This window comes from Canis lupus, chromosome 13, assembly GCF_011100685.1.
Source record: "Canis lupus familiaris isolate Mischka breed German Shepherd chromosome 13, alternate assembly UU_Cfam_GSD_1.0, whole genome shotgun sequence".
Classification (NCBI taxonomy): domain Eukaryota; kingdom Metazoa; phylum Chordata; class Mammalia; order Carnivora; family Canidae; genus Canis; species Canis lupus.
In genome coordinates this window covers 62,197,960-62,224,209 of record NC_049234.1, presented here as the reverse complement: position 1 = coordinate 62,224,209, position 26,250 = coordinate 62,197,960, and the positions used below count along the sequence as shown (strand labels likewise).

General features: G+C 36.5%; 1 protein-coding gene across 1 annotated transcript; it reads right to left on the bottom strand.

The window, feature by feature from the left end:
* On the bottom strand, positions 1–25,566 carry NPFFR2 (neuropeptide FF receptor 2). The gene is given in 7 exon segments (XM_038555129.1): positions 1–905; positions 6,640–6,739; positions 17,119–17,154; positions 17,157–17,303; positions 17,306–17,448; positions 19,620–19,969; positions 25,392–25,566. Coding segments are annotated over 5 exon segments (1,242 nt in total). The 5' UTR covers positions 17,442–17,448; positions 19,620–19,969; positions 25,392–25,566; the 3' UTR covers positions 1–82.
* Positions 25,567–26,250: the final 684 nt, after the last annotated feature.

The window sequence follows — 26,250 nt, the reverse complement described above, 5'->3', positions numbered from 1 at the left end:
AACATTCTCAGAAAGAACTGAAGTACAAACCTATAGAAAGCAAGAGTATTTCTATATATAACTCACAGTATAGTTAAAATCATCATACCATCTCTTTTAAAACCTCAATGCTATGAGTGACTTCCCCTAATTCTAACATCATCAATTCTTGTTTGGGTTTTTCCTCATGTGAATTTTGAATTGCAGGTCCCTGGGCTAACTGATGAGATGCACTTAGGATCGCATTGCTTTTAGTTCTTAGGGTGTAGGTTTTCTGGGGCTTTGCTCTTTTTTGGCATACCTGGAGATGAAAAGCATCTTGGAAAGCATGATGAAAATTCTCATTGAAGAAGCCATAAATGATGGGATTGATGCTACTGTTGCAAAACGCCAGCCAGTGTGCAAAAGGGTAGATGTAGATGTTGATGACCCGCAGTTCATTTAGAGATAAGTCAGCATAGTCTGACAGCATCATCAGTGTCCACAGAGGCAGCCAAGAGAGAACAAAAAGTAGGGCCACGATCAGGAGCATCTTAATGACCTTCTGCTTCTTCTTGGACACCATGTGCCACTGCTCTTTGTTCTGTTTGCCTATGTGGGGCACCGTCATTTTGAAGAGTGAAATTCCAATCCTTCCATACATGATGACAATGAGGGACAGGGGAGCTAGGTAGATGTTGGCAAACAGCACAATGGTGTAGATTTTCCTCATTTCTTGATTTGGCCAGTCTTCCTGGCACCAGTAGACTGGACTGGTTTTATTTTGGGAGTTGAGTCTCACTTGGTAATATTTTTCTTCTTGTACATGTAACATTATTGCAGATGGGGACATAATGACAATGGTCAGGACCCAGATGATTACAATAATGATAAATGCTGCCTTGATAGTGAGCTTTGGCTTAAAAGGGTAGACAACACACCGGAACCTGCAATTAAAGGCAACTATCAGTGGACCACTGCCTTATAACTTCTAACCAAGTTGTGAATTAAATTTCATTCTCTCACATTCCCCTCAAAAAACCTTGAAAGTTACGATTTGCAACAGAGAGGCATTCATTGGTATTTTCTGGTAACTGATATAAATTTCAACTCAAAGTATGAATATCTTTAATATTATTATTATTTTTTTTAAAGATTTTATTTATTTATTCATGACAGACACAGAGAGAGAGAGAGGCAGAGACATAGGCAGAGGGAGAAGCAGGCTCCATGCACCGGGAGCCCGACGTGGGATTCGATCCCGGGTCTCCAGGATCGCGCCCTGGGTCAAAGGCAGGCGCCAAACCGCTGCGCCACCCAGGGATCCCCTATCTTTAATATTATTAATAATAATTATTATATTAATAATAATTAAAGTAACCATTAATATTGTTAATATTAATAACAATAATTACTATTAATAATAAAAGTGACCATGGTATCTAGCATATATTGAACGTGAATATTTAGTATTCTGTCCCAGATTCTCTTTCATTGGTTTGCATTAATTTTCTCCTTAAGTTTCCCCACTTAAAAGAGGGCAAAATAGGCTTAGAAAGGGTAAAAAAAAAATCTTTCCCACAAGTACACATGATTTTAACACAAGTAGTCCATTTTGTTAAACTCTCCTTCATGACCTTCTATGCTCTGTCAGTTGAACATTAACAAGGATGACATAAACAGAAGCTTGAGCGATGACACAGAGGCACCCATCCAAACCACAGAATTATGAGAAATGCTTAAGCATTATTGTTTCAAGCCACTAAGTGTTTGGGTGGCTTGATTCACAGCTGTAATAGTCTGAGAGTTTCCATTATGAATTCTGATTACGTGCCTTCCAGATGTTCTCTGTCCTTTGGTGAGCATGGAAATTCAGTATCAGTATGTAGAATAACCCTGATTTCATTTTACTGCAGTTTTGCTATTGTGAGTCTTGGTGTTATTATTCATACTCACTATGATAATTATAATGATACCATATACAACTGTATAATATTTTATATTTTTCAGAGTACTATCAATCACCTACTTAATCTTCGGTTGTTGTAATTATCCTGTAAAATGGAAATGTGAAAATTACTACTTTCCAGATCTGAAGATAAGAAGACTTAAAGCTTTTTAGTAGCTTACCAGCAGCTCCATATTTATCTGACGTACCTTCATATACTAATTAACTTGAACGTTGATGGCTCTGTTGTCCTTTATTGCATATGTAAGGTCTGCTGCCTTAACCTCCAAGTTTTCTTTTAGTCTTCTAATTAATGAGTTCCCCATCTACTCACCCTTAAATTATAGATAACTTCATAGGCACAATTCTAGTTATCTTGCTCTTTTTGTAAGTCAACTATTGGGGCTTCACATATTTTTTTTTTCATTTATTCAACAAATACATGTATTCAGAGAGGCAAAGATAAACATGTCAGAAAATGCTCTCTGCCAGGAAACAGTCAATCAAAATATTACGTAATTATGCTAAAGTCATGGTGGAGTTTAGACTTAGCCACTGCATTAGTCAGGGTTCTCTAGAGAAACAAAGCCAAAAGTATGTATAAATATATAGAAAGATATTTATTTTAAGGGATTGGCTTATGCAGCTATGGAAGTTGAGAAGTCCCAAGATCTGCAGTTGGCAAAATGGAGACCCAGGAGAGCCAATGGTATAGTTCCAGTTCAAATCTGAGGGCTTGAGAATAGGACAACCAATGATACACATTCCAACCCAAAAGCCATCAGGCTCCAACCCCAGAAGAGCTAATTGTTGTAGTTTGAGTCTGAGGCAGAAAAAGACTCATGTCTCAGCTCAGCAGGAGGAGTTCTCTCTTACTTGCGGGAAGGTCAATCTTTTGTATTTGGGCCTTCAACTAATTGAATAAGGACCACCCATGTTAGGGAGGGCAATCTTTTATTCAGTCTATTGATCCAAATGTTAATCTCATCAAACACACCTAGAATAATGTTTGACCAAATATCTAGGCATCCCATGCACAGTCCATTTCACACATAAAATTAATCACCACAACCAGTTAGGGAAAAAAATCCCAAGTATTCTATCTCAAGTCTTGTTCTGGACCAGTGAGCACCCAGAAGTGATGGGATTTGAAGAGTAACTAGAAGTTGAAGAGAGAAGGAAGGTTCAAGGATAAATCTTAAGATTTTCATTTAGATTGGGTTTGTGATCCTGACATTCGCCGATGGGAAAATGAGAAAAGGAGATTTTAAAGTTTTCTTTGTGGAGGACCGGTAGGAATGAAAGTTGAATTCTGGGTCGGTTTATTTTGAGGTGCTTGTTGTTGGATGTGCAGGTGAAGTTATTCAGGAGGTATTTTGAACATAAATATGAAATTTAGGAGAAAGAATCTAGAGAAATAGTTTTGGGAATTTTTTTGTAGTTTGGCTTCCTCTAAGAGCTAACCCTAAGAAAGGCATTTAGGCGTCAATTTCTCAAATAGAGATGAAGGTATGATTTTAAAACAAGTTCAATTTGGGGCACCTGGGTGACTCAGTCAGTTAAGCATCTGCCTTTGCCTCAGGTCATGATCTCAGGGTCCTGGGATCAAGCCCCATATCAGCTCCCTGCTCAGCAGTGGGTTTACTTCTCTCCCCCCCTCTGTAATCACTCTTGTTCTCACACTCTCTCAAATAAATAAAAATCTTAAAAAAAGAAAAGTTCAAATTCTTTAACAAAGCTTCCAAAGGCCATTGAATATGGAATGGCCTTAGTAACACTTCTTTTTTTTTTTTTTTTAAGATTTATTATGTATTCATGAGAGACACACAGAGAGAGGCAGAGACACAGGCAGAGGGAGAAGCAGGCTCCCTGCAGGGATCCCAGGGGATCCCAGGACCTGGGATCACGTCCTAAGCCAAAAGCAGATGCTCAACCACTGAGCCACCCAGGTGTCCCTGTGACTCAATTCTAATGAGTAGGATGCAGAAGGGACACTGTGTGACTTTCACTACCACTCTCTCTTAGGACACACCTGTGAGGAGTTCAGCTACCTTGAAGCTGCCATGCTGTGGAGACAATATGGGGCCTGAGAAGCCCCAGTTCTTTGTCCTAGATGTTCAAGTCTTGTCAGTCTGGGCACCAAATAAGAGAAAGGCATCATTCCTGGCCTTGGAGCTGCCCTTTTAGTGCCAAGTGGAGCAGAGATGAGGTATATTTCTCCAATTAGTGAAGCTGCCCTCATCATAGATTTGAAAGCACCATGAGGCACTAAGTGGCTTGTTTTGGGAGGTGACTTGTTATACTGCAATAGATAACTGAAACTATAGAGAAATGATACACGGATGGGAAGGCAGGAAGCAAAGGCTGTGTCATATCATAGCAGGTGACCATATTTTCATCACTTTATAAAAGTCCTAAAACATGACAGATACGGATGACATTTTTTTGGTAGGTCTATTTAATCCTAATCCTATTCCATTTTATTCAGAAATCCTAATGTTGTTATGTATCCTTTCTGTCAATGTATTTATGCTTTTACAATATTAGTCTGCATCTAAAACATTTTAAATTCTATATTATGGCACTGTTATATGTATCATTCTACAGCTTTGAGATTGTATGCTTTTGAAATTTATGCATCTTAGTATATACATTGATCTAGTTCCTTAATTTTAGCCACCATATAGTTAATAAATATAGTACAATATACTTATTATTTTAACCTTGCTTTTTAAAATGAAATCTCTGTTTAAGAGGCATACTAGTAACAGTGAAAAAGAAATTCAGGGATATTTAATACTAAATGTAATGTGACAGTAAACCTGATAAGCTCAAGACTCAAGTAGAAAATGCAAAGGATATTAGTTTTTTAATTCATTGCAGAGATAACATAAATAATCGTAAAATTAAGGTATAGTATTACAAATTTATGACAAAATAGCACCGTTACTAGTATAAAGTAAATATTAGTATGAATTAGTATGCAAAAAACTAATAGTAACAGGATGTAGTAAACTTGGAAATAATTAGCTGCCAAATTTCAATGTAAAAAAAGGTATCTTTGGGGGATCCCTGGGTGGCGCAGCGGTTTGGCGCCTGCCTTTGGCCCAGGGCGCGATCCTGGAGGCCCGGGATCGAATCCCACATCGGGCTCCCGGTGCATGGAGCCTGCTTCTCCCTCTGCCTATGTCTCTGCCTCTCTCTCTCTCTCTCTCTCTCTCTGTGACTATCATAAATAAAAAAATTAAAAAAAAAAAAGGTATCTTTGGCATTTGGTGGTTAGCATATATTGTAAATTCTGTTATCTACTTGGAAACCAAAATGCCAGATCTATAGGATGGGTTCTTAGAAATAGATTACTATTGAAAATAGAATCTACCAAGTTGTTTTTTGATATCAACAGTTCTATTGCATTTCACGTTTTTTCAACACTCTATCCTGTGTGTGTGTGTGGGGGGGGGTCGTGTTGTTGATTGCTTGTTTTTTGTCTTGTTTTGTTTTGTTTTGTTTTTTTCCTTTTCTTCACTTGGAGATATAGCCTTCAGGTAATTGTTCAGTTTTCCTCTCAAATCTAATTGTCATCGCCACTGCTTTACATCCACTCCCATGTAGCTTGTTACAAAAGTTTAACTGTTCTTCCTTTCTCCAATCTTGCACAACTCCAAACCTTTTCTACCTGTTTTTCTAAAATGAAAATCTAGTCATTATTCCCTTGTATAAAAAAACTTCAGTAGCTCCCTGCTGTCTTCAAGACAAATGGAGGACAGGCCCACAAACAACCCATTTGCCTCTTTTTGTGCCATTCCACCCTCCCATGTTCTAGCTAGCCTGCCTCTCTGTATTTATCTTGACAAGTATCCTACTATTTCAAGAGATGCTCCTTCTGTTTCTTCCAAAATTTCCTGAAGGATCAGATATGACGTCTTCTGTGAACCCAACACTTTCTATCCTGAGAGGTAATTTGATCACTCTCTCCTTTGTACAATTGTTATATTAGTATTACTTGTAAGTATTTGTTAATGTGTCTATCTGCCTCTACCAGAGTGTGGACTTCTTTAGGTAGCACTTTGTCTAATTTGTTTTAGATGATATACAGCCCAGCACAGTACAGGCGTACCTCAACACTATGTGAAGATGAATGTATTAGTAAATTCTCTCTTAAAATCTGGATGAAATTTGATTTATTTCACCACATTCCACCATTGGAAAATTCAAGATCCTAGTGAAAACTAGTATAACTATGATGTTAAAGACTTTGTGTCCCCCCCCAAAATTCATACCTGGAATAAGGGTTAGGGTTTTAATCCTGATTGCATGGTATTAGGAGGTAGGACCTTTTGGAGGTAATTAGGTTCAGATAAGATCAAGAGAGTGCGGTCCTTATTATGGGATTAGTGACCTTTTAAAAAGAGGAGACCAGAGCTCAAGGCTCCAAAGAGAAGATGGCCTTCTGCAAACCTGGAAAAGGTTTCTCACCAGACTCAGAGGCTACTAGTATCCTGACATTGAACTGCCCAGTCTCCAGAACTGTGAGAAATAAATTTCTGTTGTTTCAGCCATGCAGTCTATGGTATCTTGTTATAGCAGCCCAAACTAAGATATATATCATTCCTAATTATTTAATTTTAAAATATGAAAATTTTGGTAGTCTTATTAATCTTAAAAGAGTAGGATATCATATTTTGGACAGACATATCAGATTTAGTAGATTATACATTTTGGTGCTGACTTACCTATCCACAGCTATCGCGACCAAAGTAAAGACTGAAGCCGCAACTGAAATCCCCTGGATGAATCCACTGATCTTGCACATTGTGCTTCCAAAGGGCCATCCTGAAAGGGGTATGAAAGAATCTTTGAATGGATCATATATTTTTAAAAATTTCATAAAAAATATGAACAGAAAAGCATGGATATTAAGACTGATAAAACTATTTCCTAAATGATATCCAGGGAACAATCAGTGTTTCCCATTATTTCCATTAATTTCTCCAGATCTCTTTTTAGTATATTAATAATAGTGTCCGAACTTATATAGTAGTATCTTTTAACTTATCTAATCCCCTAAACAGGCTTTTGAAGGCTTTATTCTCCTCCTCATGATATAGATTAGGCAGTAAATACACAAATATCACATACCTTGCCACAGCTAGTTAGAGGCATATTTAGGATTTCAACCCCAACCTAAACCATTAGTCCTTATGTAATAAATCCCTTTAAATGAATAAGACAGGAAGAATATTGGTTTTATAACTTGGAAATATAGCCCATAAATTATGAGTAACAGGAGTTATATGTAGAATAAATAAAATTAGTATTTATTCATATATAATGCAATGAGACAATTAACCTCAGAGGTACAGTGTTATAGAGTGAATGTTTGTGCCACCCCCTCACACACCAAATTCATAAATTGAAGCCTTATGCCCTAATATATTTGGAGGGAGGGCCTTTAGAAAGTATATATTTTAGATAATACTTTAGGGTGGTGCCCACATGATGAGATTAATGCCATTAAAAGAGGAGGAAAAGACAGAGCTTTCCTGTCTATGAACATGCCCCGAGGAAAGACCAAGTGAGCACACAGCAAGAAGGTGGCTGTCTACAAACCAAAAAGAGGACCCTCGCCAAGAACCTGACCATGCTATCACCTTGATTTCGGACTTGTAGCCTCTGATATGGTAAGGAAATAAATGTCTGTTGTTTAAGCCACCTGCTCTATGGTATTTTGTTATAGTAGCCCAAGCTAACTAAAACATACTTTGAGAATAAAGAGCACTTTGCATGAACAAAAATAGTCTATTTGAATTACTGTCTAATCAAACCTCATTTACTGTAATGTTTATAAAAGAAATAGAACAGGTTGATATAACCACCCATCTGCTATTACAGGAAAGTAATAATATTCTTTCACTAGCAACTATTCTAGTTTCACAAAACAAATTTTAAAAATCTGAGAAATATGCAACATCGATTTTTTAAAAAAAGATCATACAATTTATTTGTAAAAAATACATTTACCTAATTTAAAATATTCCCAATAATCTAAATAATCCAATGATATATATAAAAAAACATTTTGTCATCTATCCAGACCATTTTATTTTTAATTTTTTTAAAGGATTTTATTTATTTATTCATGAGAGACACAGAGAAAGAGAGGCAGAGACATAGGCAGAGAGAGAAGCAGGCTCCATGCAGGGAGCCCAATGTGGGACTTGATCCCGGGACCCCAGGATCACGCACTGGGCCGAAGGCAGGCTCTCAACTACTGAGCCACCCAGGTGTCCCTATCCAGACCATTTTAATATGGATGCTTGAGTGACTGTACTGAATAAAAACCAAGAGAGTGCATGTTTTCCCAGTCCTAAATTTTATTTGGCTGTTATAATATTAAACAAAGATACAAAAAGGAGTGTGCATAGCCTTTGGTCAAAAATAAGGAATAAGTTTATGACTCATCTCATCTCCTCACTTAAATTCCACTGAAGTGAAAGCACTAGGGAAAAGAGAACTCAAATAGAATATAAAGCTGGGAAAATAACACAACTGGCTGAATTATGAGTAAATGTAACCAGATGCCATTTGGTTTTCCCCTGGCCAGTGAAAGGATTACTCTTTCAGGAGGTGGAAGCAAAGGGCCTCTAGACTCTGAGTGATCAGGTGCAGGTGGAGTGGATATCACAATGATACACAAGGGTTAAGTAAAAGTATACGCTCTGCATGTAATACCATTGCCCAGAGACCCACTGAGCTCCGGAATGCAGACTGTATTATGATTCCTGTGGCAATAGATCAGAGAATTTTACTTCCGGGGAATGTGATCTTTCCAAGAAAGATCTGCACTGATGTGCAGAATTTGACAGTTGTGAATTTCGCAATGAATGGCCCAGACTAATGATGCAGAGAGTGGGGCTAACCTCAAACCTAAGGCACGCAGAGATCCAAGGCAGCCATACCATGTCTCAGTCTGAAACACAAACAGCTAAGTAGCAATTGAAATAAGGGAAACGTCAAATACAGAAGCGACTAAAATGAATAGGAAAAAAGAAACTTGGATGCCTGAGTGACTCAGTGGCTCAGTATCTGCCTCCGGCTCAGGGTGTGATCCCAGGATCTGAGATTGAGTCCCACATCGGGTTCCTTGTAGGTAGCCTGCTTCTCCCCCTGCCTATGTCTCTGCCTCTCTCTCTCTCTCTCTCTCTCTCTGAAGACAAAAAAAAAAAAAAAGAGAAAAGAAAGTTAAGAGAAAACAAATATAAATCAGGTAGGTGAAAATGAAAAAAAAATATTACAAACCTCTAGCCAGATGTATCAAGAAAAAAGAAAGGACATAAAATTACAAATGAAAGAGAAAAAAACCCAACACCACAGAAATATAAAAAAATTAGAAAATTATGAAAAGCTATATGACAACAAATTAGACAAACTACAAGAAATGGATAAATTCCTAGAAACATATAACCTACCAAAACCAAAACAGGAAGAAATAGAAAATTTGAACAGAATCAGTAATCACAAACTCCCAACAGAAGTCCAGGATCAAATATTTACTCTCCTCAAACTATTCCAAAAAACAGAGAAGGAAGGAAACCTTCCAAATTCATTGTATGGGGCCAGCATTACCCTAATGCCAAAACCAGATAAAGACACTATTAAAAGAGAGAGAGAGAAAGAGAGAGAGAGAGAACTACAAGCCAATATCTCTGATGAACACAGATGCAAAAATCCTCAACAAAATACTAGTAAATGGAATCTAACAATACATAAAAAAAAATTATCCACCACAATTAAGTGGCATTTATTCCTAAATTGCAAGAGTGGTTCAATATTCACAAATCAATCAATGTGGTATATCACATCAACAAGAGAAAAGGTAAAAAACCATATGTTCATTTTCATAGTGGCAGAAAAAGCATCTGACAAGATTCAACATCCATACCTTCCATCCAATACCTTCAACAAAGTAGGGTTTAGAGGGAACATACTTCAACATAATAAAGACCATATATGAAAAGCCCACAGCTGATATCATCCTTAATGAGGAAAACTAAGAGCTCTTCTCCTAAGATCAGGAATAAGAGAAAGAGGTCCACTCTCATCACTTTTATTATTTTATTTTTATTCAGCATAGTACCATAAGTCCTAGCCAGAGCAATCAGACAACAAACAGAAATAAAATAAAGTCAGTAAGGAAGAAAGAAGTAAAACTGTCACTATTAAAAAAAAAAAAAAAAAAACTGTCACTATTTGCAGATGACCTGATACTCCATACTGAAAATCTGACTCTGCCAAAAAAACTGCTAGAACTGATACACAATTTCAGTAAATGATATAAAATCAATGTACAGATATCTTTTGTATTTCTATACACTAGTAATGAAACTGCAGAAAGAGAAATTAAGAAAACAATCCCATTTACAATTGTATCAAAAATAAGATTACCTAGGAAGAACTCTAACTGAAAAGGTTAAAGACCTACACTCTAAAAACTATAAAACACTGATGAAAGAAATTGAAGAGGACACAAAGAAATGAAAAGACATTCCCTGCTTATGGATAGAAGGACGAATATTGTTAAAATGTCTATACTCTGAATCCCTATCAAAATATAAACAAGCGTTTTTCACAGAACTAGAACAAATAATCCTAAAATTTGTATGGAACCACAAAGGACCTCAAATAACCAATCTTGAAAAAGAAAAGCAGAACTGGAGGCATCACAATTCTGGACTTCAAATTATATTATAAAGCTGTAGTAAGCAAAACGGTATTGTACTAGCACAAAAATAGGCACATAGTTCAATGAAACAAAATAGAAAATCCAAAAATAAACCCACAACTATATGGTCAATTAATCTACAACCAAGCAGGAAAGAATATCCAGTGGGAACAAAGTCTTTTCAACAAAGTGTGTTGGGAAAACTGGACCATTTTCTTATGCCATATACAAAAATAAATTTGAAATGGATTAAAGACCTGAAACCATAAAAGTCCTAGAGAGAACACAGACAGTAACTTCTCTGACATTATAGCAACTTTTTTTCTGGATATGTCTCCAGAAGCAAAAGAATAAAAACAAACACTATTGGAACTTTATCAAAATAAACTTTGCATGGTGAAGGAAACAATCAACAAAACTAAAAGGCAACCTATGAGATTAGAGAAGATATATAAAGAACTTAAACAACTCAATATCCAAATCCAAATAATCATATTAAAAAATGGGCAGAAGATATGAACAAACATTTCTCCAATGACAACATACAGGTGGCCAATAGATGTATAAAAAGATGCTCATAAGCACTTGCCATCAGGGAAACAGCCCAAGTGTCCATTGACTGATAAATGGGTAAAGGAGATTGTGTGTGTGTGTGTGTGTGTGTGTGTGTGTGTGTGTGTGTGGTGTAAGATATTATTTGGCCACAAAAAAAAAAAAAAGAATGAAATCTTACCATTTGCAACTACACGGGTGGACCAAGAGAGTATAGTGCTAAGTGAAGTAAGTCCATCAGAAAAAGATGAATACCCATACGATTTCGTGCCTATGTGAAATTTTTTTAAAGATTTTTATTTACTTATTCATGAGAGACAGAGAGAGAGAGAGAGAGAGGCAGAGGGAGAAGCAGGCTCCATGCAGGAAGCCCAACCTGGGACTCGATTCCGGGACTGCAGATCACTCCCTGGGCTGAAGGCAGGTGCTAAACTGCTGAGCCACCCAGGGATCTCCACGCCTATGTGAAATTTAAGAAACAAAACAAACTAGCAGAGGAAAAGGGAGAGAGGCAAAACAAGAAACAGACTCTTCACTATAGAGAACTAATGGTTACCAGAGGGTAGGTGGGTAGGAGGATGGGTTAAGTAGGTTATGGAGATTAAGGAGTGTGCTTGGCATGATGAGCACCAGGTAATGTATGTAAAATTTTTAAATAAATTTATTTTCTATTGGTGTTCAATTTGCCAACATATAGAATAGCACCCAGTGCTCATCCCATCAAGTGCCCCCCTCAGTGCCCGTCACCCAGTCACCCCCATCCCCCGCCCGCCTCCCCTTCCAACACCCCTAGTTCGTTTCCCAGAGTTAGGAGTCTCTCATGTTCTGTCTCCCTTTCTGATATTTCCCACACATTTTTTCTTTCCCTTTTATTCCCTTTCATTATTTTTTATATTCCCCAAATGAATGAGACCATATAATGTTTGTCCTTCTCCGACTGACTTACTTCACTCAGCATCATACCCTCCAGTTCTGTCCACGTGGAAGCAAATGGTGGGTATTTGTCATTTTTAATGGCTGAGGAATAGTCCATTGTAATGTATGTAATTTTTGAATCACTATACTGTACATTTGAAAGTAATATAACACTTAGCTGGAATTAAAATAAAAAGATAAACCTCAGAGATATAACACATTGTATTGATGAAATGTTCATGATAGTTTAAGAAACACAGAGAAAATAAAAATAGCTCAAAGAATTTAAAATATGACAACAGAAATGTAGACTTCAATATAATATCTGGAAAGAAAATTAAGAAAATCTTTGAAAATAGAACAATAAGGAACATGGATGTATCTTGCAAGAAGTTACTATGGCCGAGTTCACAAAGGGTGTTCCTTTGTTCTTCTCTAGGATTTTGATGGAATCTTGTCTCACATTTAGATCTTTCATCCATTTTGAGTTTATCTTTGTGTATGGTGAAAGAGAGTGGTCTAGTTTCATTCTTCTGCATGTGGATGCCCAATTTTCCCAGCAATTTATTGAAGAGACTGTCCTTTATCCAGTGGATAGTCTTTCCTGCTTTGTCGAGTATTAGTTGACCATAGAGTTGAGGGCCCATTTCTGGGTTCTCTATTCTGTTCCATTGATCTATGTGTCTGTTTTTGTGCCAGTACCACACTGTCTTGATGACCACAGCTTTGTAGTACAACCTGAAATCTGGCATTGTGATGCCCCCAGCTATGGTTTTCTTTTTTAAAATTCCCCTGGCTATTCGGGGTCTTTTCTGATTCCACACAAATCTTAAAATAATTTGTTCTAACTCTCTGAAGAAAGTCCATGGTATTTTGATAGGGATTGCATTAAACGTGTATATTGCCCTGGGTAACATGGACATTTTCACAATATTAATTCTTCCAATCCATGAGCATGGAATATTTTTTCATCTCTTTGTGTCTTCCTCAATTTCTTTCAGAAGTGTTCTATAGTTTTCAGGGTATAGATCCTTTAACTTCTTGCAAGATACATCCACGAAGGCAAAAGAAACAAAAGCAAAAATGAACTATTGGGACTTCATCAAGATAAGAAGCTTTTGCACAGCAAAGGATACAGTCAACAAAACTCAAAGACAACCTACAGAATGGGAGAAGATATTTGCAAATGACATATCAGATAAAGGGCTAGTTTCCAAGATCTATAAAGAACTTCTTAAACTCAACACCAAAGAAACAAACAATCCTATCATGAAATGGGCAAAAGACATGAACAGAAATCTCACAGAGAAAGACATAGACATGGCCAACATGCACATGAGAAAATGCTCTGCATCACTTGCCATCAGGGAGATACAAATCAAAACCACAATGAGATACCACCTCACACCAGTGAGAATGGGGAAAATTAACAAGGCAGGAAACAACAAATGTTGGAGAGGATGCAGAGAAAAGGGAACCCTCTTACACTGTTGGTGGGAATGTGAACTGGTGCAGCCACTCTGGAAAACTGTGTGGAGGTTCCTCAAAGAGTTAAAAATAGACCTGCCCTACGACCCAGCAATTGCACTGTTGGGGATTTACCCCAAAGATACAGATGCAATGAAACAATGAAACGCCGGGACACCTGCACCCCGATGTTTCTAGCAGCAATGGCCACGATAGCCAAACTGTGGAAGGAGCCTCGGTGTCCATCGAAAGATGAATGGATAAAGAAGATGTGGTTTATGTATACAATGGAATATTCCTCAGCTATTAGAAATGACAAATACCCACCATTTGCTTCAACGTGGATGGAACTGGAGGGTATTATGCTGAGTGAAGTAAGCCAGTCGGAGAAGGACAAACATTATATGTTCTCATTCATTTGGGGAATATAAATAATAGTGAAAGGGAATATAAGGGAAGGGGGAAGAAATGTGTGGGAAATATCAGAAAGGGAGACAGAACGTAAAGACTGCTAACTCTGGGAAACGAACTAGGGGTGGTAGAAGGGGAGGAGGGCGGGGGGTGGGAGTGAATGGGTGACGGGCACTGGGGGTTATTCTGTATGTTAGTAAATTGAACACCAATAAAAAATAAGTTAAAAAAATAAAAAATAAAAAAAATAAAAAAAAGAACAATAAGGAACAGAAAATGAAAAAGATATTTAAAAAGTCAATCTAGAGCCTCCAATATCTGACTAGCATGAATTGAAAAAAATAAAATGAAGAGAATTATACAAGAAAATTCCCAAAAATTAAGTGGCATTCTATTCTTGATTGAAAGCATCTGGTTTGTTTCCAACACAATAAATGAAAAATAAAAAGACTTATCCAAAGTATAATTGCCTGAAATTCAGAGCACTATAGACAAAGAGAAGCCCTGAGAGTTTTCAGGAAAAACAAAACAAAACAAAATGCAAATCAGGATAAAAGAAACAAGAGTCTAATGTTAATAGATTTTTCAGCAGTAATATCAGGTTTCTCTGTAGTAACAATAAAGACATTTCCATTAAAATTTTGAGGGGAAAAATGTCCAGCCTTGAATACTTTATACCGCTATCTATAATCAAATATTAGGGCAGAGTAAAGATAATTGTAGACTAGATCTCTAGTGATTTTATTTATTTATTTATTTATTTATTTATTTATTTATTTATTTATTTATATATTTATGTCAAGTAAGCCTTTATGTTTTTGATCTTTTACAATGCAGTTATTTTTAATGGGTGACAATATATCTGCCTCATAAACTTTGCCTTTAGACAAGTGATTTTTTAAATATTAATGCACACTTTCTCAGGTAAGCGTTAGAGAAATAAACCATAAAAGAATATATAGGCTTCAAAAACGGGATTGAGCATGAAGAGAGGTGAAGAGAATTGCTAGCGTCTCAGTGAAGGGACATCCCAGAGCAACAGCTCCATGCCTGAAGAGCAAGATGTCTGAATAGAAATAAAAGGTTAAAAAAAAAAAAAAAGAAATAAAAGGTTAAAGATAACCAGGAGGGAAGATCTCCAGAGGAAAAAAAAAAAAGATGCAATCTGCAGGTCGCCTGATATATTTGAAGGTATTTACAAGAACTTAACGCGTCTGGGAGAGAACTTGAGGATATATGACTTATAAATAGTACATACTCCAAACTAAGCAAATCCAAATATGATGCTTTTATTAAATCCAAGAAAACATTTCATAAGAAAAAAATTGATATCCTACCACTCTACCTGCCTCAGTAGGGCTAGGATGCATATAATAATAGGAATGTATACTCTGCACACTGACTTAACTAGAAATTATAATTACATTGGGAAAATGAGAGGAAGCAAATAATGTGAAGGTGTATTTGTATGTCTATGTATGTATGCATCTGATTGCATTTCTACACAATTCCAGCCAATCCTGCTTTCTCAACTTCACTTTTGGCAGTATCTGACAGTTGCTATGGATTTATGTTCTTTTGTTCTATGTCGTTTCAGTGGAGTCTAGTGAGGGAAACTACCTCTTGCGGTAGGAGATATTTAGTACAACTAAAGTGCATCTCCCACAGTGTGAACAAAAAACATTACAATGGGAACATGTTGCTTAGAAATATGAGAGTAACTACCAAAGATAAAGGCAAGATGCTGAATGTGACTGTCTCCTGTGAATGGAAAGGGTACTAATGTGTATGGAGAAGTTGAGATAACACTTTCATTATAAATATTTATGGGGGGGGGGACTGAGAACATTTCTTACTGGCAAAAATGTTCCTTGAGAGCAATAACAATAATTTGAATCAATTTTTTCATTTCTTTTGCCTAATAGAGTACCTTAAAAATGTACATTTTTGATATTTTTTTTAAAATGCTAGACCTCACAAAAAATGCAGAATCTATGAGTACAGATGCTAGAAGAGGCACTCTAAGACTCTCCCTGGCTCCCTCTCCATAGAAAAGAAGGAAAAAGAAGTCAACTCTAAAGAGAAACCTCTTATTCTTCACTAAACACTTCCTGAATACTATGAAAAGCTAAGAACTATGATAGAGCTCATGCTGTTGTAAATATTTTTGATATCATTTTTTCTCTTAAAATGTTTTTAAATTAAATTAAATTAAATTAAATTAAATTAATTAAATTAAATTAACATATCCTGTATTATTAGCTTTAGAGGTAAAATTTAGTGATTCATTGGTTGCATACAACACCCAGTGCTCATTACTTCAAGTGCCCTCCTTAATGCCCATCACCCAGTTACCCCATCCCCCCACCCACCTCCTATCATTTTTTCTTATACTGATTTGGAATATATCTTGAATACTGTTCATTAATTAATACAGCAATACTTATTAAGAAGGTACTTATGTACCCAATATTGTTCTGGGAGCTGGAGATACACTGCCCCTGCGCTTCTAGAGTATATAATGTAGTAATGCAAGCCAGAAGGACTGTAGGCTAGTACTCTAACAGCTACAGTGTGAAGTTACTAATGTTGCATATGTACATTACCACTGACAAACTACCACTTTTTGAGAAATCAGGGACTGCTGCTCCATCTTCCCTCAAAAACTATTGGAAATCTCCCTAGCTAACCACAAGAGGGCCTCAATACCTGTTTGTTAGAGTGAAGACATTGTATCACTGGAAACCAGACTTACCAGTTTCTTGAGCTTGACGGTGTATAATATTACCAATAATATTCCTACCACATTATATGTGCCCTGAACTATATCAAGAAAATTCAAAGTCTTCAGTAAGAAATGATAGATCTGATTCTCTGATGACCTGCAGTGAATTCTCTGTAAAAATGAATTTCTATTCTTCATCTCTGTCACTTGCTTTATTTTTACCCCTACTTCTTATTATTCTCAACTACTTATGCTATATCTATTGGTTTATTGTCTCTCTCCTCTCTTAGAATGTAGAAGCTGGAGCAGTTCTTGGAATTCCATAAATATTTGCAAATGAATAGATGGCCCTGCCAGGTGCAGGGATAGGGGACAGACATTTCCTCCCATTATCCTTGCACTGCACACAAATCAACATACCTGCTATAATATTGTCCAGCAGCGTGATAGGCATAAAAATATGCCAACCAATAAATCACTTATTGCCAGGTTCAAGATTAAGAGATTAGTGACTGTGTGCATATGTTTGTTCTTCATTACAGTAAAGCACACCACCGTATTTCCCACCATACACAGGAAGAAGATCAGAAAGTAGGAAATAATGAGATTGCTGCCACTTGAGGCTGGTGAAGATAGTAGTCCACATAGGTAATGTTGGTATCTGAGTATAGGTGATACTTGGTGTCATTGACACTCCAAATGTCATGCCAGTTTTCTGAAGAGTTCAACCATTTCTCACTCATGACGGACCTGAATGAAAGAGAAGTAGAAAAGAAAAAGTATAATTAGAAGCCAGTAGAACATAAGTTCTATATCTGAGTTTAAGAGGAACACTTTTAGAATGCTAAGGGATTTTGATGGTCCTTCTATAATCATTAATGTTTCATGGAACTGAGTTATAAATAAAGCATTCAAATTATTAGGATCTTAACCAGGAGGGTTTGAAATTTCCACTTTACTATTATTTTTTATATCCTCAATATCCTCTGTGTTTCACTTTATTATACCTCCTATCCATTTGCAAAGTTTCAAGGGAAATTCTGTTGGCTAAACCTTTTAAAACTCCCCTTTCTCCTGTCTTCAGGTATCATAACCTGTCAAAACCTACTTGTTCCTTTAAGGCTTACCTGTTTTTAGCTTTCCTGGCAATTTAAACAAGCTGAGTTGTCTGTGTCTTCAAAAGTGCCTTTGAAATAAGCTTCTTGTAGACTCCTTATTCTGCTTTGACTCAATTAACTGAATATTCTCTTTATATATGAACAGGTAGCCTCTATGCTGTGAATTTCTTAAAACAAGTCCATGCTACTTGCCTTAGTTTCACTTAACATAATTGCATTCACATAGTATGTATTCGATAAATATTTTTATTTAGAATCTATATACCTTCATGAAGACATTTCAGTCAACCTTGTGGGTCAGAGGTCCTCAAAGAACATGCCTAGGTTTGGTGGTTTACTGGAAAGATTCAGACGTTTAGCATATAGTGTATTCACAGCTAATATTTATTATAGCAAAAGGATACAAAGAAAAATTGGCAAATAATAAGACACGAAAGGTAAAATCTGCAGGAAACCAGTCACTAGCTTCTAAGAGTCTCTCTCAATGGAGTCACACAGTGGGTTAATTCTTCCAGCAATGAGTTTGACAACATTTGTGAAGTGCTGTCTACCAGAGAAGCTCCTTAGAAACTCAGTGGCCTAAGATTTTAATTGGAAAGTGGTCACATGGTACCTTCCTCCTGCCAGTATCAAAATTTCAGACCCCCAGATGGAAAGTAGGTGTGCAGTATGAACAACGTTGTTTGTACAGACTAGGTATAATGAGCTGTTCTGTCACTTATGGGCACTTTATGTCAATATAGGGAACCTTTTCTGATTTAAGCTCCCAGGCTCTAACCAAGGGCAAACCTTGCAAGTAGTCCTTAATGAAGATCGCAGGCTCAGGCCGGCTTGTTAACTCTTTTCTGCATACTTTGTAAATTGATTGGACAGAAGGTTATATGTGCCCTTAACAGAAAGTGAATTTGACAGTAGACTTACACAGTTGAGCTCCCACAAAAATCTTCACTTTTTGGCAGTGGTTTCAATTAAGACTCTGTAAAGGCTCTAACCTATGGAGTTTAAACATGCTGCTTCACTCCTATCACCTAAAGAATCAGCTGTCTGAAAGAAGAGTCTATATTCTTCATTCTTATATCAAATACTTATTAAAGTGACCAAGTCTGCAATAAGTTGTCACCAATCGTGGGCTATCCAGACTGCCAGACACACGCAAGTGAACTATGACCACCACTCCCCATTTTGGTTATCCATTTCTCCTTGGACTTTGTCCTGTTGCCTCTATTACTACGGTGTTATTGTCAATTTTACTGCGTTCTTCATTCTTTCCTTTTCTTTCCCCTATGTACCCATATGAAGAGTTAAGGACAAGAAGGTGGCAGTATTTACTTCCTTCTATGTTGGATGATCTAAACTAAACTCTGATGATGATTCCTAAAAGCTATTACAGTGATTAAGTAACTAATTGATGACAACTTAAATTGCTAAAATAATTGAAAAGGAGAGCTAGGGAAAATGGGAAGGATAGAAATGTTATAAATGCACATGCTTAAACTGGAGGTGAATCATTAGCCATCATTATAAGACAGTAATAATGCCTAATATTTTAATTTTCAAAGCACTTTCAAATATATCACAATATATTTGAAATATATTTGATGTCAGCATTTTTTTTAATTTTTATTTTTTATTATTTTTTATTTTTTAATTTTTTTGGACGTCAGCATTATGGAGGCATAAGATGTCCCTCCCTTTGCATGCCCTCTTGACAATGAAAATTCAACATCTGTCTGCGAACAGAAGTGCTTCTGTGGGAGCTGTGGGATCCAGCACCCACAGCTGTGGAGGAGAAGTCCTACTCACCTGTGTACTGGGTAAGAGACGGACGGACCTCCTATGGCTGTGGAACCAGCAGAAGCCCATGAGCTGGCCCCAGTCCCTTCCACCACCGTGCGGTAAAACCTGGCCAGGGCTGAATTAGGAAGATGAGTGAGCCTTTGTAGAAATCCAGGTTTCCTGAGGAGAGATTCCAGCACTCTCTTGGAGCAAAACAAGCAAAAAGCAGAAATGAATCTGGAGTCATTGGAGAGGGGAGGAGGAACTTTGCCAGTGCCACTCTCTCAGATCTGGTCCTGGTTAATAGCCAATATTGGGGAAAAAATTGTTGGACTTCTTTTCACTGGAAAAAGACTGGGTTCCCATTAACTTGTAATCTGAAAAAAGGAAGAAACACATGGCCCTGAATAATACTGTTGTTACTAATGCATGGTGTGTCAAATGTTGCATAAGTCTCTGTCAAAGCTAAGTCATATACTAGAGGGTCTGTGATTTCATTGGTAAAATTAAGTGAAAACCAGACTTATGCAAATGACGCCCCTCCAGATAAGGCAATGCATTTTAAAGCTGAGTTGAACCTGATTGATAGAAAACGTGTTAAAATTGGTTATCCAGAGGAGGAAGAGAATTGGACTTTAGAAACATTGCACATTCAATTAAATGTCCCCATCAAATTATACAAAAAGTTTCAAATAACTGTGCGCAATTGAAGATAAACAGTAATCGAGATTGCAAAAGGACACCAAATACCTTTATACATACAGTTCATACAGTCACTATGAAGTACTTTTATTCCCTCCTCCCCCCACCACTGGGCCTTCAAATCAAATCTTGGTGGTTATCACAGCATTAGAAGCATATTCCTTACTGAAAATATTAAAGGAAATGGAGTAAGACAAAAAATAACAATGAGAAATGTGTGGCAAAGAAATACTAACTGAGGTCAGAAAGAATTTGGGGGAGACGTCAAAGCAGCCAGCCAGTAATCCTTTTCTGCCCCAGACATAGGAGAATAACCCCCAGGAAAAGAAAGGAAGACTGATGATTCAGACTAATGTTCTTGTGGACATAACAACTGTACATCAAGGTAGGGTCATGATATTTGCTAGCATGATAAGCCTTCACCTATTTAAATTTTTAATAGGATAGTCCTTGATAAATATTGCTCATAGTAAATAAGCACAGAATCTATGGATTTATGAAGTGTGACTCCCTAGAAAATGTCATATAAACCAGAATACAAAATGAAGACATTTCATGGACAGAACACTCACCTTGCTGTTAGGTTATACAACTAAACCTCACCTGGAGACCTCATCTTATACTCTGAGCCAGAGTGAACGTCAGATGTTTTAGGAAGAGGGATCCTAAAAAGCCACCCTCAATGTCCCATGCCTTCTTTGATTAAGCTCTTTGATTGCCTATATCTTTGAAGTTATTAGTAAAGCATGAAAATGAGTAAGATCAAAAAAAAAAAGAAAATGAGTAAGATCTCTAACTTTAAAAAAGTAATTCAGGTTTTAGCGATAAAATCCAATAGGCATGGATAATTAGTTTTTCATACTCTTATGTCTGGAAATATATAATCTTTTAGTCTATCTCCTACCAATCTTTTTACTATACATATATACTATATATATAGTACGTGTATATATGTGTATATATATATATATATATATAAACACACACACATATATATATATTAAAGATTTTATTTATTTATTCATGAGAGACTGAGAAAGGCAGAGACATAGGCAGAGGAAGAAGCAGGCTCCATGCAGGGAGCCTGATGTGGTAATCGATTGTAGGATCTTGGGATCACGCCCTGAACCAAAGGCAGATGCTCAACCACTGAACCATTCAGGTGCCTCTTTTTATTTTATATTTTAGATAAATTACCCTGGAAAGAAAAATAATACTATTTTAAAGGAGGTAACATATTCCATTGGGGTGAGAACTGTTTCATTTAGAAAAATACTTTGAGGAATTGCCTTTATATGAGAAGGAGACCACCCCCATATAACCTCATCCTCTAGGGCATAATAAGTGAGTAGAATATCCAAAATACTTTATGATATTTGAATTATTGTCTTAATTATTTTATTATCTCTGAGCATTTTGATATCTATTCTGTGCTGATCACTATATGAATTGCTTTATTTGTGTTGACCTGTTTAATCTTCCAGTATGAAGTAGCTGCTAAAAGCATCCCAATTTAGTACATAAAGAAGATAAGAGATGTTAAGTAACCTGATCCAGGCTCCACAACTGACAACTGGAAGAAACAAGAAACACATAAAGAGGTCTCTTTCCTAAGGTTACAAAAGTAAGCAACATAGCCAAGGGGGGGCAACTTGAGAGTTAGAATCTGACCAGAATGAAGTTCCAAGGATGAATATGGCCAAGGGACTTCTAGAATCCATGCCCAAAGTTTATTTCAAACTACTCCCTGCCTACAACGCAAAACTGTCAGCAAGAGTCCACTAAGCACAGGCTGCCTTTGTGGGAGACATTTTTTTAAATATCAAGGGAAGTGTTTTAACATTTGGGTTAGTATAAGGCAGAGAGAAAAGAACAACTATAAAGATTGCATTATGTAGATCTAGAGAATTCCTAGAGATACTGTGGAAGGGGAATAGACAGATGGATGCTGGATCCTCCAAAGCACATAAGACTGTGTGTAATGGTTACAGTGAACAAGCATGACTTGTCTGATGCAATTTAAAGCAACTATATTCATATTCTGCTGATCCCTTTAATTTTATTATTTGCGGCCAATTTCGTCCTTGATCCCAGGTGAAATTTGAAAGTTTTATTACTTTTTCTAATCACTTTCTGATAATAAAAACAGTATAGTAATTAATATGTCTAAGTAAGCATAATAAACAAAATTTTAAATTTCTACCAAGGATGCCTCCTTGTCTTTTTTTCTTTGCTGACTTGCTCTGCAGTATCTCCACCCCTATCTTGTCATTCTCAGTTCCCATCTTTGCCAGCATTGTGAGTGGACAAGGAAAGGGTGGTGGAAAGGGGCAGGGAAAGCCCAGGGTTGTTATGAGGTGTTTTGGGGCTAAAAAGAATTTTAAAGCTGACCTTCGTTTTTGTGGGCACTTTCCTGGGCTCTTTAGACATGTAGATTATTGCTGTGGATCCCTTATCAATAGTTCTCTCCACGTGAGGACATTCATCTCTGGCTGCTGGCTCTTTCCCTGGCCTCGAGGAATCCAGTTGCTCACCTTGCCATAAAATGTCTGTGTTAACCATCATGCAGGTGAGCTAATTACCCTGGCCCCAGGTTAACATTCGCATATCTTTTGTCCAGAAAGACTCTTAGAGAGTAGGCTGGCCAGTGTCACCAACTCCATGTCGATCTGCTGTGAGAGTAACGTGCCAGCCAGCCAGCAACTGGCACTTTGGATGTCTCGTGTGTGAGGCAGACACAAGTTCACCGTATCCTCTGAAATATCACGTTCATATGTTAAACTGTCTGCTTATCTCCGTCAGTCCCTCTTCTAAGCAGGAGCTGGGGACAATCCCCCCCACCTCTCCATCTGGTAAGCAGGTGGTTCACCGTACCTCAGCAAACCTCCCTCAATCCTTTTCTACTTTGTAATTCTGGGCCTTTTAATTTCTTCAACCTGAGGATAAATGCTGCTTGGTACCTTCTTTTACAAGTCTGTACAGTGGCCCACATAATTGTCTTGAGGTTTTAGCTGAAAGTAAAACTAGATAATTTTTCTTCCTTTTTTTTGTTAAGATTTTATTTTTAAATAACCTCTACCCAGTATGGGGCTCAAACTCACAACCCTGATACCAAGAGTCGTGTTCTTTACTGACTGAACCCGCCAGGCATCCCAAGAATAGTCTCATTTTAATATTCCCTTACATAATTATCAGATAGTTAAACCCTAAAGACATGAGGTTCTGGGAATATCCGAGCAAGCAACACTCATGTTCGAAATTGGAATTATAAAAAAAAAAAAAATTTTTGTCAGTTAAGGATATACTACAAGTTTTTGTTCAGCTCAAAAAGTGCTCTTTCCAAGAATAAATTTTCTTTGGTAAATTGATCTGTTACAAGATGTACTACAATTTATTCAACCTATCACCTGGTGTCGGACGATTGGAAATTTTCCAACTTTTCTAGTGTTAAAGTAATATTTTGATATTTCATCACTTATTAGAGTTTTCTAGAATATTCTTAAGATGGGAATCAAAAATTAATAATCGTTTTTCTGCTCTTGACAGATATTACTTATTGTCAAAATGCTGATCTTCACAATTCTAGTGGTGCTTAAAAATGTTCCTTTTTGGGGGGTGCCTGAGGGGCTTAGTCAGCTAAATGTCTGACTCTTCATTTTAGCTCAGGTCATGATCTCAGGACCCTGAGATCAAGCCCCGCATGGGCTCTGTGCTCAGCGGGAAGTATGCTTGATATTTTCTTTCCCTCTGCCCTTTCTTCCCACTCTCTCTTTAAAAATAACTAAATCCTTGAAAAAAAGTTCTTCCTTTCTTGCCTATACGAGGCACTAAAATTCCCCACTACTTTTTAAATTTTACCAATTTACTATTTTAAAAAATGGTTAACTTATTTAAATGTATATTTTAAAAATACTAATAAAATTGAACTTTAATTCCAGGTTTTTGGAATTTGTATTTTTTTATGTGAGCTGTTCATTTCTTTTCTTTTTTCATGCTGAAATATTCATTTTTAGGTTGTTAATAAAAGTTCTCTTACTAGGTATTTTACCCTTTGTTACATATATTTTATATGCCATTTCTTGCTAGCATTTTGCCACTTAATTTTTACAGTGTTTTTAGGTTAAAAATATTGATATGCTTGTGTAGTAAAATCTATTATGTTATTTCTTTGAATTTTCTCTAAAATACTTTTTTCCTGGAAGCATGTAAATATTCACATTTTATAGTATTTAAAATGTTTTATATTTTATAATTTTAATTAAGCATCACTTCTATATTGTTCATTTGGAGAAGTCCTTTAAGATTGAAATAGTGTTATCCTGAATCTGAGTTTTAGCTAAATTTCCTTCATATTATGAGTTAGCATTACTCAAATACACATGCTCCTGTGAGTCTTGCAGAAATTTGGCTGCTTTTTATTTTCTTTCTGAACACCTAAATTTACCTGTCAAAGTATATGTTATGTTGAAAATTAAGCAAAGAGTTTTCAGATATATCAATTATATATATTCCTTGAAAATATTCAATATAAACCATGCCACTTAGTATTGTCAGTATTTCATACACTTAAAATCTGACCCAAAAAATGCCATTATACTATAGTCGTTTACAGTTCTTTCCTATACAATATGTCTTTATAATTGATCCTTAAATATTTGGACTACAGAAAGATAACAGATTTCCCAATTTCCTGTGGCACCTAACGATGCTCTATGAATATATACATTGCACATAAAACCTTCTTTAATTTGAATATTCCTTTGATATTAATAGCACACTTCTGGTTTTATGCTTGTACCCATTTTGAAGGAAGAACTGATTTCTAGGAGTTAATAACAACCATATCTTCTGGAAAGACCATATGAATATAAACACAATGGAAGAATCAAGAGGAGAAACTATTTCTGAGTCACCCCTAACATGAACATAACTGGTCCTAGGCATCCCCAGCCCACTTTATCCCACTCTCAGCTATGTATCCATTAGGGTTATGAAGTTTGAATCTTGGATGATTTGAGAAGAAAATAAATACAGTAGTAGTTTACCACTCTTCAGAAACGTATAAAAACATTTCACATTTTCAACCAGGGATTTTACCATTCATCATGTTGTAAGCGTTTGTGATAAAGCGATGGCCAGAATATTTGTTGTCCTGGCAGCTTCAAGAAATTGAGGTTCTACTTGTTATGAATGTTCCATGTTCCAAAGATGAATTTTTATTCATCTTCCAAATAGCCCCAAATAACAGACTTATTATCAAGGGGAATTTAGGCCTGGCCGGCACCCTAACACCTTTTATTCTTATGGTAGCTTCTTTACTTCTTTACTTCCTGTGAAAGACTGTTTTACTATCAGCAGAAATGGAGAGAATTAAATGTGGCTGAAGGCTTATGTGGCTATAGCAGAGATCCAGAAATGTGACTGCCATTTACTTTCTCATGGTTTTTACCATTCCAAGACCTCTTCATTCTGCTAAGAAGCCACAACTAAACTGCTCATTAAATGTTCTGCCAAGAATGCTAATCCTCAAAAACATGACCACCTTTTGAGGTAATCCTCAATTTTTCAAGAACGGTTTTAGAACATTGCCTGATATTTTTCTTAATAGATGACCAGATGAACATTTGTGACTTAGGGTAGTTTGTGATTGAGTCTACTTTAATGTCTCATATAAAAGTTTCTTGAATGACTTCTGATAAAATTTATTTGGGAGGCACTTTTTTCTGATGAAGAATTCACAGATTATTAATAGCGAATATTTTCTATTAGTCCAGTTTAGAAACAACATAGGACTATCACTAATTTAGTGTTACTGCATTTCCTTAAAGGCAAGGCTACTGTCTTTGTAGTATTTCTATTTGACTACAAACAGTTCTAAGATTTTAAATTAGTAAGAGAGGGCCCTAAATAGTTTTTTCATGAATCAGGTCACAGAACTGGCTCTCAAAACAGTGCA